The 14,844-nt window shown below is 39.7% G+C and overlaps 1 protein-coding gene across 8 annotated transcripts in view; it reads left to right on the forward strand.

The window, feature by feature from the left end:
* The window catches only part of si:dkey-178k16.1 (band 4.1-like protein 1), a 50,542-nt gene that overhangs the window by 21,893 nt on the left and 13,805 nt on the right, over positions 1–14,844 (forward strand). For all 8 annotated transcript variants that reach the window (XM_034695776.1, XM_034695779.1, XM_034695781.1 and 5 more), the window contains exons 4-11: positions 6,569–6,673; positions 8,133–8,175; positions 8,291–8,366; positions 8,877–9,095; positions 9,221–9,308; positions 9,403–9,555; positions 10,672–10,769; positions 14,182–14,357. In XM_034695776.1, coding sequence (XP_034551667.1) covers positions 6,569–6,673; positions 8,133–8,175; positions 8,291–8,366; positions 8,877–9,095; positions 9,221–9,308; positions 9,403–9,555; positions 10,672–10,769; positions 14,182–14,357 — 958 coding nt within the window. The remainder of the gene's footprint in view (positions 1–6,568; positions 6,674–8,132; positions 8,176–8,290; positions 8,367–8,876; positions 9,096–9,220; positions 9,309–9,402; positions 9,556–10,671; positions 10,770–14,181; positions 14,358–14,844) is intronic.

Consider the following 14,844-nt stretch of genomic DNA (forward strand, 5'->3'; position numbering starts at 1 on the left):
TACAGAAGGAGCAGATGTAAGTAGTGTGTGCTGCTGCTCTGTATGTGAGTATGTCTTTAATGGTGAGAAGGCAAGCAGGGACACAATGATGAATGCAGTGGAATCATTACTTTAATGACAACCATGATGTCGACTGAGCAAGCAAGGAAGCGGGCCCTGATGATGAAAACACAGAGAAGCAGCCTGAGCCATCTATTGATGTTTGGCTCCGACATTATAGGTATTGATTAACCTCAGTGCATTTACACTGAGCAGTCCTTAACCTAAAGCCATACTGTTAAAGAAAGAACTGCACTGCTTGTTTACTTACACTACCTACTTGACAAACTAGGCTCAAAATCAATCACTGACTATACAAACGGTGTTTCATTAAAATCATGTAACCATACTTGTATTTTACCCATTTTAAACTAAACTAAACAGGATATCCAACCTCTCGTTCTCACTTTTGAGATCACATGACCATGTGTGTTTTTGCCTTGTAACAGAGGCCAGACTGCTTTGGGTTGGATATCAAAGCCCTCTGTGCCACTGATTTTTCAAAACAGCTGCTGATGCTGAATTGGAACCCTATAAATAAACTGCTTTCATGCATTTATCCATAACATACATATCATTCCCTTTCACATGAGTAGCACATAAAGGATGCAACAATAGCAGAAATCATGCAATGCAACGGTGGTATAAGAGAGCATAAAAACAAAAAACATCCATAGTGCCAAATATTCTCATGGCGAAATATCCTCTATGAAAAAAACCCATATCATCTTAAATGTTGGAGTCCTGTGATCATAAACAAGTTGAAAAACAGATGAAAGATTTATGACACTGGGGCCAAACTGGGCCTCCCTTAAGAAAGCTTAAAAGATGATCAAATAAGTTTATCCATAGCAGATTCTGCACAATTTCTTCCCATTTTAAAAACATCCATCTACAAATTCTTCTGCGCTACCTCTCTGCCTCTTCCTCTTTAAGGCCGGGCAAACACTGTAGGGCTGCAGAAATGTGGTAGAACATCGACTCACACTGTACGAGTGAATTGTCAATGACACACAACCAAAGCTCATCAGTTATGTGCTTGTACTGTGAGGTCTGGTTGTCAAGCACCTGACTGCTCACACTGCTTCGGTCGAGGCAGATGGCTGTCGAACATGAGTCTGGTTCTGCTCGAGGTTTCTGCCTATTAAAAGAATGTTTTTCCTTGCCGCTGTAACTTGCTCAATCCTGCAAAGTGCTCTGCTCATGGTGGATTCAGATGAGATCAGACTGAGTCCTGTCAGTAATATGGGACTGGATCTTATACTCTCTTGATGCTGGTTTATGGTTAATAATACAACATAGAGTACGGTCTACACCTGCTCTATTTGTAAAGCGTCTTGAAACAACATTTGTTGTGATTTGGCGCTGTAAACTCCTACAGACAGAAGTTGAAGTCAGAGAGTATGACTGCAACAATAACTATTTAGTAGAAACCTCCACCGTTCAGTTCATGTCAACAAAAAGTGATAATGTGGAAGCTCTGTAGAAGTAGAATTTTGTGTGTTGCTCTTGGAGTGGGATTGCATTGGATTGCACAGGTGGTCACCATGTTACGGCAGATTGGTATATCTGTAAGTATTTCAGTTGTCCACATAACACAGCTTGTCACCATGGTGCTTTCAGACGCTGTTGAACATTTTGCCCAGGGGCACTCAGGGAAGAAAAAAATATCCTGAAGCTGGGGAATCGGCTCATGGCTCTGCTTTGATTACACTGCAGACCAAAATTTCTAACATTCCAGAAATTCAAAGGACTGTTCCAGCCCTCATGTCCCCTGTACACTACGCTAAACCCAATGCACGATCATGCTTAAATTCAACTCATCTTAAAAATCAGTTGTGCGACTCCAAAATAGCGCCAGAATTGGCTTCAATTTACAGCACATAGCCAACATGGTGAAATCTTAATGCATGGCCAGTAGCAGAACTAAACCTCTGAAGATTCAAATGAGTTTGATCTCTGGCTCAGGGTGTCTCTGCAATGTTTACTGACCAGCACTGGAGAAACAACCTGTCTGATTGAAGGGCAGTTTTTTTCTCTAAAGCTTAGCTTATCTATACTCTGCTTTGACCCACAGAGACTTTTGAAGGTTTAAAGAAAAACAAGATGCTTTAAAATCTGCTGTGTACCCTGAAATACCCTGAAATTGAAATAAATTAATCATACATTGTTAATTTAAAATCTTGGTAGGACATGAACTTATCTTTAGCCAACCATTTAAAGCTTGTCTTATACATTTGTGGGTGTAGGATTGTTATGAATACGTGACCCAGACACAGAACCATGACTCAGACGTTTTGGGAATGGTAATGAGACTTGTTGTGGGAAAAAGTGAAATTGAGATGGGTAAATGTTGTCCAAAAGGTTGCAGAGGGATGGGAGATATTGCAGACAGAGGAGAGGAGAGGGTGTGAGTGTGGCTGAGTGGAATAAAAGGCTAGGTGGTTAGTATTCATCAGGGAGGTGTAGGCAGACAGGAAACACGAGAGAATGAGATAAGTAATCACAATTAAACAATATGAAGGAAAGACTTAAAATGTTGTACGAGGCATGAGACGTAGTCCGCTGTCCAAAACCTCTGGGTGTGGAGTGAGACTGAGCTGTCAGGCCCTCCGGTGGAACAGACATGAATGCTTTTACCAACATAAGAATAATACAGTCAAACAGATTTAATGATTAAAATTTCAGAATCTTATTAACCTCTTTCAAGCCCACAGGGTAGGATGCCACCAAACACGATATAGGTTTTTTTTTTGTGAGTATGTGAACAGGTTATTTATGTAAACTTCTTATGGTAACAAAAAGTTCCTGTTTTCATGTGAGTGAGGAGATTTAAAGTCTCAAAGCTTGCAGCTGTATCTGATCTCCCCACCTTGATGAAGCATTCCTCATTCAGCTGTGGACTCGACTTCAAGAGCAGAAGAGTGGAAGTGGGTTTGAGAAAGACCCACAGAGAGGGCACCACAGGGAGATACCTAGGGGGCTTCTCATTACATTAACGTGTGCTTCCTCACATTTGATCTGAACATGCCTCTCCACACTGATGGAGGATCTTCCTATTTCTTGAATGCACCTGGATGAGATGAGGGTCGAAGAACAAGGAGGCTTCTGGAGGTGCTCAGAATGAGTATGCAAGGTGTATCCTCCTGCATCTCCACACACAGTATTATTTTTTAAGCTTTGCTCTCACTGCTGATCTGCAGACTGATAGCAGTTAAATTCTGTGACGTCATATTGATACACATCTCAACTATATTACACACATTTTGGGCCCTACAAAAAAATGTCACTTACAGCACCGGTACCTCACTACTGCAAGTATTTTAATACTCTTTTGGGCCCCTGTGCCTCTGCAACTATATACAGGAGAATTTAATAACAAAGTGTTGTAGCATTCTCATAAGTCAGCAGTTTTTCTTACTTTATTAAGCAATAACATTGATATAAACTCACACAGCTCCATGGCATTTGATTGAACTGGCCACATTAATGCAAGTTAAATCATGAGCCACAGGAATCATACCAAATAAAACTGGTATGTTTGAGTACTTCAAAGGCAGATGAAGCTCAAATCAAAAACCAGAGTAATACCTCTAATAATCGCTTTGTTAAATAATTTACATATTTGAAAAAAAAAGTGTTCTTGTATAAGACGTGGATATCCATCTATATATGAAAGGAGTTAAAAGGTTTCAAAATTATTCAACAAAGGGTTTCCAGAGATTTGTACTGTGTGTTCAACAGATGAGACCCGAGGTTGCTTCAGTCTGACCTTGTGGAATGAGGGATTTCTCATTTGGCAAGTATATCCCTGACCTTGCGTCTCTCCCTCCCATCTCTCTCTCTCAATTCTTTGCCAGGAGGAGCTAAGACGCAAGGAAATGACATGAGTAAGGGACGCGAGGAGACGCATTAATGAATTGAGAAGCAACTCTAGAAACACAAGGGGAATAAGTGGTGGCACGGCTGGAGCCATGGCAGGGATTTAAAAGGACTGTGTCGTTTATCAGACAATTTAATGAAAGATTGAATTGAGCTGCAATTTTTATTATTTTTCTATCCGTCCCAAAACCGCTGCGTCACTCACAACAGGGACTGCTTTGCAATCACATTTATTTCACTTATCAGAGGGTGACATAGCATTCTCATTTATTCTGTGACATTAAATAACAACAGGTAAACCCTCTGAGGCTTACACATCACATCTTTACAGTTTCTCTTAACACATACTTATACCCCTGTTCTCACATTAGTTAAAGTAAAGCTCCTCAGCAGGCTATTAACCCGTTCACGCACCTCTGTCTCTCCTCATCTTGTTTGCATGGGTGAGGCAAACAGAAAATGGATTTCTAGGATTACACCAAATGGCCGCTAACACAATCAGCCCACAGGACTAGTCACAGAAATGTGATTGGAGGCAATTGGAGCGACAATGAAATCTCATCAGCAGCTTTGAATTGCTCACCATGCTTGGGGGACCACCTGAGATGTGTGTTGCAATTTCATTTTGTGTGAAAATCCAATATACGCACCGCAACCCAAAAATATCTCTTGAGTGCAGCTCTGCCTGTTAATCAGCATGATTCTCTCACATGCAGCCTGAGTGCAGCAGGATATCAATTATAATTCATTTGATTGAGAGATAGATGTCTTTATGATGCTTTATTAATTAGCCTTTCTTTAATTTTTAAAAGCGACGCTGACTGCTGCCAGATTTCTCCCATTAGATCTGAACAAAGCTTTGTGGCGGCCCTGTGGTAACCACAGATAGACAGAGTGAGAGGGCACAGGCAGACTCAGAAGGGACCTATTACTTCTGTTTCCATGGTAACAGCTGCTTGGATGCTTTGTCGCCATAGGAGCCAGGTTTCCCTTGGAGATGAATCTGGCGTGTGTGTTGCTGATAATGTTTGTACATGTGTGTGTGTGTGTCTATGTGTGTGTGTGTGTGTGTGTGTGTGTGTGTGTGTGTGTGTGTGTGTGTGTTTGTGTAATGGAAGAGCAGTTTGCCAAGGCTGCCTGTGCACCCACAGAGGCCGTGTTCTCAGCCCTGAAGGCTCGAAGAGAGAAAATAGGTGTGGTCTCTTGAAACGCCACTGATGCGAAATGCAATCACTTCGCATAAAAAAGTCACAGAGAGAGGAGGGGAAAGGAGCTCCTCCTACTCCATTGGGGGAAGGATGCACTGCAAGCGTCTCTCCGAGCACAGTTGGACTGGATTTTTTGTGTGGGGTATTTTTGGAATCCTCTGTGTTATGACATGAATACAGACAATGTATATTTTTCTGCTAAGATTATCTCCAGGTTCCATTTCATTATATGATAACAGACCATAGAATTCAGTAATTATAAGTATATCAACAGAAACACATTAATATATCCATTTTTAAAGATCATCTTTCACATTCTCATAAACATAGAGGTACAGAGTCCTTGAGGTCGCATAAGGTGACAATCTCTCTGTGTGTGAATGGCTCATTACCTTTCGCGCACAAGATATCCTCTGGTGAGAACAAGATATGTCTTGTGTAAGCAACAAATCTTGTGCACTCAAAAAAATGTGTGCAACAAGTTTTTATCATGTGTGAATATAGAGGCATTGATGTTTCCCCTTGTCATCAGGTGCCATCATTTGATATTATCTTCAGTGATTTTTTCTGTAACTGTTTTAATTGTGTAAGCTCTGTATAGTATATACCATTATTCAGTGTTGGGCAAGTTACATCCAAAATATAATACATTATATATTACTAGTTACTGTCATTTGAAAGTAATTAGTTACATTACAATATTACTATCTCTGAATTGTAATGCGTTACACTACTTGTGTATTACTTTTGAGTTACTTTCAACAAAATAGCCACAGAAATATATGACTAAGCATTTAAAAATGCTAAACTGCAGATTGTTATAGCTGATTATTTACATTCAGTGGAGGGTGATGTAACATAATGACTGTGTAGGCCCCTAAAGCTACTAATAACTTAATATAATAGGCACAGTAAAGGCTCATAGCCAGATGCACAGATACAGTATCTTGTCATCAGTCGTTTCTGTTTGCTTGTATTCAGTGTTAGATTAGTTTTTCAAAAATAGAGAGAATAACAATGTATAAGTTCTGTTATAACATTACTGTCTGGTTTTATTCTGTCTCAATCAATAAAGATATAAAAATGAATATAAGAAGTGTATGAAAAGCAAATTAAGGGTTTTGGCTGGAAGTGATCTTGCCGTTGATTTATGGTTTATTCATTGAGCACTAGGCCAGAAGACACCCCTCAGTCTAACACACCTTTATTAAATTTCATTATTATGCTTGCACAGGACATGCTTTTAATCAAACCTGGATTTTCAATTTCTCACCTGCTCTACTTGCTGTGTGTTGTTCATATGTTTGCATGCATGCATGCTTTCCTGTGTGTGTGTGTGTGTGTGTGTGTGTGTGTGTGTGTGTGTGTGTGTGTGTGTGTGTGTGTGTGTGTGTGTGTGTGTGTGTGTGTGTGTGTGTGTGTGTGTGTGTGTTCATCAGAAATTTGCCAGGGGCCAGACCCTGCTGGACATGGTGTGTGGCCATCTGAACCTGCTGGAGAGGGACTACTTTGGCTTGACTTTCCAAGACACGGACAACTCCAAGGTCAGAGAAACACAAACGCATCCAAACTCTCACATACATATATCAAATGAGAAAATCTTACTTGGCGAGAAAAAAACTATATTTCATTTAATTCTAACATCTGTAACTGAACCTCTGTTGCCTGACATCAGACAGAATTATCAGCTCATTAGACTCACTTTCCTTCTTTAATCATTTCATTTGATGGAGTTGGGGAAAGATGATCTGGATCCAGGCAGGACTCTCAGTAGCTTGAGCCAAACACAAATGCAGTTTAACCAAACATTGAACTGTTTTATACTCAGTAATAAAACCAGACTGGATAAGCATATTAAATGTCTTAAATTGATTCCCATATGTGAGTCTCAAGAGACCTCACACATCCACCATGATGAGATGCATGTGTGCGCTGGGTGTTTATTAGGTGTTTAGATTTATTTGTTATTGCATGAATACTCACTTAGTTCTTTCCCATGAAGAAAGCTTCAATACATCCTGTGGTCCCTTTTATTTTCTCTACACTTTAAGGCTCTGTGTGAAGACCTGAAAAATTAAGAAAATCAAATTTCAGCCAATGTTCTGGTTGACTCGCAGCATGTTAAAGGCTTTTAACAGAATATTGGAGCCTCAAGGGTTTAATTTGTGCTTTACTAGTAAGTACTTTGGCTCAAAATGCTTGAGTGGTTGTTGTGAAAGTGGAACACTTATATTTTCTAATAGAACCACATGTGTTCCTTGATCCATTATGGTCTTCAAGCATTGGGAAACCCACTTTCTTTATTGTGTAGCATTGTTTAAAGTGCGTCAGTAGGAAATTTAAGGATTTGCTTCCTTTTTTTAATACAACAGAGCTCCTTATTGATAACAATGGTGAGTAATTTAGGTCCTTAGAGGCTTTGTGAAGACTAATCCTGGCTTATATGTGCTGATGATAAAACTGGTTAACATCTTTCCACCTCTTTTTTATAGATAATCAACTTTTTGGGTATTATTTTTCTTATCAGTAATCTCAGAGCAAATGTCAAACAGCCTTTTGGCCAACCAGCCCACTTAAACAGACTGTTTTTCCAGGTGTCTTAAAGCTTCCATGGTTGACCTTTTAACCGCACCTCAGCTCTTACATCCTGAGAGTGGCATTCACAACCTTTGACCTTTCAAAATGAGATTAGACTGTGTGGCCTTTTAAAAACGGTGCACAGGGTCCACATCACACCATGAAAGCTTGAGTGACATTAAGCAAAAGGAGCCGGACTCAACTGGCATTTATAGCCTCAATATCGATGCTCTCAGTGTTTATTGGGGCTCTCATCCATTTTATTTGTAGTATGAATATATTTGGCTCTCAAACAGAGAAAAGATTTAGAAAGGGAAGAGAAGCCAGAGAGTTACTGAACTTAAAAAGGCTCTTAAAAATGTGAATATGGATGACTTTGCCGGGGTTGAATGCTTCAAAGGAGACTGTCTTTCTTTTCTTTATTAGAACTGGTTGGATCCTTCCAAAGAGATTAAGAAGCAGATCCGGGGTAAGTACAGCAGACAGAATCCCACACACATCCACACGGTCCAACAAATTCACATATGCAGTATTTTTAATGAACAGGCAGAATAAAAAAAAAACTGATGGTGTTTCTATCACAGTTGGCTCGTGGATCCTTGGATTTTCTGTCAAGTTCTACCCTCCAGACCCGTCAGTGCTCATTGAAGACATCACCAGGTAAGTCTGAACGCAACCAAAGAGACCTTTTCAAAAAAAGAATTCACAGTTGACTCAGACTTTTGAACTCACTGCAAAGAACTCGACTTTTTCTGCATCTAGTATGTATGTACTTCCTATTTCTATCTTTCTGACTATACATAGGGCTCTTATGGCAGTTTGTCAAGTCTGGGAGTTAATCCCCTAAAAGGCTTCACCAAACCAGTAACAGGGAGAAGTTCAACTTCAAATTCAGAATCACTGTTCTAATTAAATCAATAATATATTGTCAAATTACATCCTCTTAATAGTGTGATCCTTGCTAGTGAAATATGAACTAACTAGAGTGAAACAGATTCATACCCTGATTACCAGAAATATCTATTCATAATTTGATGGTAGTAGTAGACTGACAGACAAACTGACTGTGCTAGTTTGACTCAAAACACTTAATGCTTGTCCAACGTTGCTCTTCTCAGAGACTCAAAATAATGTCAAACTCTATAATTTTTTCCTCCTGTGTATCTTCAGGTACTACCTTTGTCTGCAGCTGAGGGACGACATCCTGTCTGGTCGTCTGCCCTGCTCCTTTGTAACCCATGCCCTCCTTGGCTCCTACACGGTCCAGGCCGAGATAGGAGACTTTGAGCCGGAGGAGCACGGGCCTGACTACGTCAATGACTTCCGCTTTGCACCAAACCAGACCCGTGAACTGGAGGAGAGAGTGATGGAGCTGCATCGTAACTACAGGTCAGAAAAAAGCTTCTTTAATTAAATTGGATGCGAAGTAGATGATGGGAAACGCTGGTGTTTTTGTTGATTTGTGGCATGAATATGGAAGAAGTGATGAATCATGTGTGGCGTTTGTGTCACAGGGGAATGAGTCCAGCGGACGCAGAGGTGAATTTTCTAGAAAATGCAAAGAAGCTCTCGATGTATGGAGTGGACTTGCATCATGCTAAGGTACAGAGATAAACGATTGGTTCCCTGCTGACACTTATATACATTAAATCAGTTTTACTTGAGGTTTATGATGCTGTATTCCTGCTCTGATCAGGATTCAGAGGGAATTGACATCATGCTTGGTGTGAGCGCCAACGGTCTGCTCATCTACCGAGACCGCCTGAGGATCAACCGCTTTGCCTGGCCAAAAATCCTCAAGATCTCCTACAAGAGGAGCAACTTCTACATCAAGATCCGCCCGGGAGAGGTAAATAAAAACTCTCATTATCTCTTGCATGTTGACATACGTAGGAGTTCACTTGCAAAATTATTGCATGCACAATCCCACTGGAACAGCTCATGAAAGCCACTGTAGCAAAGCCGAGGCAAGTGGAATAAAAGATCACTTTGGTAAAGAGCCTCTTTTCTATTTCATGGTTTCACAGTTGTTAAAATTACATCATTGTCTCTTTTGACTTGTCCAAAACAGCATAAATAGTCATTTCATGGTTTGATAGAAGTGTTTCTTCTCAGATTTATCCACATCAAGCCATGTGACGACTGACGAGGAGACATTATTTATAGCCCTCAGAGATACCGTTCTTAAAGATTAGGCTGATAGGTCATGCTTTTATTCTTCTCCTCCTCTCTTCCTCTCTGGCGACTTTAAAGTGTGATTAGCCAGTCATGAGGATTTGCACTTTCATCAAGGATTTTACTTGCAAATGCTACAGCCACATTCTGCTTGCTCTGGTTTCCCACTCCCTAGAATTATTATTATGATTTGCTGTTTTTTTCTCCTTTCATCCTTTGGCCTTCGGGGCATCCACAGTGTGTTATATATCCACTGTTAAACCAACAATGACACTTTGGTAGTGAACATTGAGGCTATTCTGTGCATATACTGTGTTCCACAGATCTTTCCTCTCATGTGTCACTTCAAATTTGCCTGCAGGGTTGTCACTGTCTTTTAAAGCTATCTAAATTTAAACTGTATCCACAGATTTTAGCTGTGGAACAAAAGTTGTCTTGCGCAGACACCAGTCCTCATGTTCAAAGAGCTGTTACAAAGCTAATAACAGATTGATTTGAAAGTCTCTTCTTTCTGTTACACTTGGGAACATGTGATGGAGTGAGCACACAAAATGTTAATTTGTAGGTTGGTTAGGGATGGTAAACCTCTCTGGAACAGCTCTCTGTAATTTATTTCTGAGCATAAACAGAAATACAATATTGATTCTTCCATAGCTGCAGAGTAAACAAACTTCACCCTTCGTCTTTTCCTGCACTCACTTCCTTCACTCTCCTTCTCTTTTTCTCTGTCTCCTATCCTCCTCCTCCTCCTCCTCCTCCGCCACCTCCACTCCTTCCCCTCACGGCTCAGTATGAACAGTTTGAGAGCACCATAGGCTTCAAGCTGCCCAACCACCGGGCATCGAAGCGATTGTGGAAGGTCTGCATTGAGCACCACACCTTCTTCAGGTAGGACTTCACACCTGCATGGTAAAACACCTTATCTGCACTGAACTCATTTCAACCTGCATGATCTGTTAACACTGTGCACAATAATGCTATCCTAACAGGTAACACTCCTCAACACAAATGTCATTTAAAAAAAATAAAAAAATCAGGTCCCATAATTCCAAAATATGTCCCTTACAGCAACTGTTTCGTAGCTGTTCAGTGAAATGGGGGCTCTGTGTGATTTGATTCTAAATAAAAGAGTATTGTGTTGAAATACTTTTCATTAGTTTCCTGAAATTAAACAGAAGTAATTTTACCTTGAGATTCTTCTGCAGCACCTTTACAAAGCTCCACTGTCTCTACGCCCTCTGTATTTGTCCTGTGCATTGAACCCTCAACAACCTGTGGTGTAACAGAAGCAGCGGTGCTCAAGGTGTAAATAAACAGCAGAAGCCTCATACACACCGACACACACACACACACACACACACACACACACACACACACACACACACACACACACACACACACACACACACAGACAAATCCTGCATAGGAATGCAACTTGCAACTATTTTGATAGTCGATGAGTCATTAATTAGTGAAATGATGATTCAACTAATTGGATATTGGTCAGAACAATAACTTAATAGCTATTATTTAACGATCAGCTTTAAAATATAGCATTATTCACTTAAACTCAACATGCCATTAATATTCTGAATGCATGTAATCCATGAAATTTATTTAGTTTTAATGTGTAGCATGGTAAAAGTTAGCTAGAGGAGCCAGAAATAGAGATGAGAAGGACAGAAAAAGACATAGTGTTACAAGGTAAAGGTTTAAAGGTGAAAAGCAGAAAATGTAAAACTCCCACATTGTGGTGCTAACTTTGGACAGTTAAGTTGAATGTCACCTCACGCATGACTGACGTTCTTTCATGAAAAGCAAGTTCCAGTTTTCAAATCTGGCACAGCCTTAAGTCAAATGTTCCTTGAATTTAGAAATTTCACAATGTGATGATATTGCATCTGTCGCTATCATGTTACTATGTTTTGTTTACTTGTCATATCCTGGTCACTGTTGTGCACATGCTACACTCAGCAGAGGTAATAAGAATGTGAGATATCTCACTCCTCAGTAAATTATTTTGCTTTGTTTTGTTTACCTGTTGCTTTCCAGTCGCTGTCTTAATGTGGCTGTGTCACATGGGCTACTGTCAGCAAAGATAGTAGGATGCAGGATGTCTCACTCCTCAGCAATTCGACTCTAGAAAACAATGTCATGTCCATGCACAGCATGAAAACATGCTTGATGACATCACCAATGACTCATCGCTTTTTAAATCTGTTGGCAACTAATTTTGTCATCATGGTCGGACACGTTGACTAATTGTGAGATCCTAAAGTAGTTGTATTTTCAATCCCAAAAACTTCACCCACGAGGGTGTTTTGTTTAGCAGTGCACCATCATTTTCTTGAAATAGATGGTTATGACAGAGTGAGGGCCCCACCAGCCTGGGCAGCTTGCTTGAAGCCGAAACACAATGAAAGGGGGCGAATCTTCAACCCTATCAGTTTGCTTACAGTGGTTACACACCCTCACGCCTCTACTACTACTGTACTTTTGGCTCAGTACAACTTCCCCAATTGCCCCCCATTATACTCCTGTGTTATGCACTAACAGAGGTGTAACATTCCTGCCTTTAACAGGCAATTTTAAATTGGCAAATAATGTAGCCTATAGAAACTCAAATTTGGCTGTGAAATCAGCTTATCTTGATGAAGTGAAATTTGTCAGCAAGCAATTATACTGATCTCTAAGTCTAAGGGGGGACCACTGTCATGTCTGTATCTAAATTATGAAGCTTAACTTTAAGTTAACTTTAATTTTAAGAGCATCAGGCACCAGTTGTCTCCATCCGCTGCAAAGCTTTTTGTACATGCTATGATTTTTCCCCATCTGTCTTACTGTATAACAACTTGGTCACAGGCAGGTGTGACTACACTTAAACCTGTGTACTCTCTCTATAAACAGACCTTAAAAGTACTGGATAAAAAGCCAAGGGACCATCATCACTGTAATATTTTGCTAAAATATAATTTTCTCAATTTTGACAACTTCTTATTTTACTCTGATGCATGCCTGATGTTTAAAATTATTCACAATCTCGCACCCCCTCCTCTTAGAGGATGTCTGCTCTCTCCTGGCAGTGGCAGTGTCAGGAGGACCAGAGCCTCCTCTAGAGGTGACTGGGTACCACCGTTCAGAAAGACTTCCTTTGGTCAATCTGCTTTCACGGTTAAAGCTGTGGGAAAGTGGAATTCTATACCCACAAATATTCGAGACTCAGGGAGCTTTGCAATATTTAAAACCAGCCTCAAGCTTTGGCTAAAGTCAGCTCAAAACTGCCATCACCAATGATTGCCTTGTATTTATTGCATTTATCGTAATGCTATTATTTATTGCGTTACTGTTAGTATTTGTTGTATTTATTGTACTAATTTTAGCTAATATCTCAAAATGATGGACTTTTATGTACTGTATTGTGTTATGTAGTGTATTTGGTGTTTTGTGGTTGTTTATTTTTTGTCTACCTGCCCAGGGACAACAGATGTAAATTAGCTGCTAGCTAACTCTGGTGCAATTTCTTTTAATTGTGCGCTGTCCCTGTAAAAATAAACAATAAAATAAAAATAATAAATAAATTAACCAAGAACATGATTAGCTTGGTATACAACTAGAAACCATAAGAAACTGCCAGAAGACCTTAACCTGTTCTGATTGCATACATCTTCTTACAAGCCTTTCTAAAGCCCAAAATAAAACCTGATACCTCAAATGTTCATTTGTAGAACAACTAGTGTAAAAGGGTAACATTGCAACTCTTGCTATTCCCTGTTTTTAGCAAGGTACAGCACTAGTGACTACAAGAATCTATGAACTTTTAGAAACTCTGGTTGAAGGATCTTTTGTCTTTAAACATTGTTTTCTCCTGTCTCCAGTATGTGTGCTAAAACAAGCTAAACCTGTACTTCTAGTAGCATCATATTAGTTGCTAGTAGCATCATGTTAGCTTCATAATAGCTTCATAATTTAGTATGTTGTATTATTCTTTCTCATTTAACACTGAAAAAAAAGGTTTAAGTGTTATATCTGAGCTTTTCTCTTAAAAATATCCCTCTCTCAAATGAAACTTCTAATTCAACACACAAAAATATGAACTGACTAGAGTCTTTTATTTCCTTGTATTTAATACCAAATCACAAAGTGTAGTCCCTTTATGGGAAATCAGAGGAAATGATTGGGAGCTTATGGAGTAGGGGATAAAGCTTTACCCCTCTCCTCTGTGTATCTGACTCAAAATTGTGAAAAAAATGCACATTCTGAGTATGTATGGTAGATTTTTACAGACCGAATCCTCCTGCAGGTTGGTTTCCCCAGAGCCTCCTCCCAAGGGGTTCCTGGTGATTGGCTCCAAGTTCCGCTACAGTGGGCGGACCCAGGCTCAGACCAGACAGGCGAGCGCTTTGATTGACAGGCCTGCACCGCAGTTTGAACGCTCTGTTAGCAAGAGGTACCTGCTGCCCAGAAGTATTGATGGAGGTAAGAAAGCCAGACTGTTTCTTTGTTCACATTAATGTTCATGTAAATCCTGGATTATGTTGTCTCTTAATAACTTGGTCCCACCTGGCAGGTTTAGAAAATGGACGGATGGATGGACAGCATGAACATACTTCTCTCTAATACTGTTGAAAAATATAACAGCAATAGAGCACATTTAAGCTGTGAAATGGATATAAAGCACACTTTTCTGCATCTTAAGATAAGATAAGATAGTCCTTTACTCGTCCCACAAAAGGGAAATTCAAGTGTCACAGTAGCAAAGTAGACAGTGCAAAAAAAAAATAAAGCAAACAAAAGCCTATAAAGTATCAATTATTAAAAAGTTATTAGCAATTAAATTAAAATTAAAATTAAAGAGATAAAAAATAAGAATATCTTACAACATATATATTTTTATATATATATATATTATTGGTTATATAGTCTGACCACTGCAGGAAGAAAAGACCTGCGATATCTCTCTGTG

The sequence above is a fragment of the Notolabrus celidotus genome, chromosome 11 (assembly GCF_009762535.1).
Source record: "Notolabrus celidotus isolate fNotCel1 chromosome 11, fNotCel1.pri, whole genome shotgun sequence".
NCBI classification, from domain to species: Eukaryota; Metazoa; Chordata; class Actinopteri; order Labriformes; family Labridae; genus Notolabrus; species Notolabrus celidotus.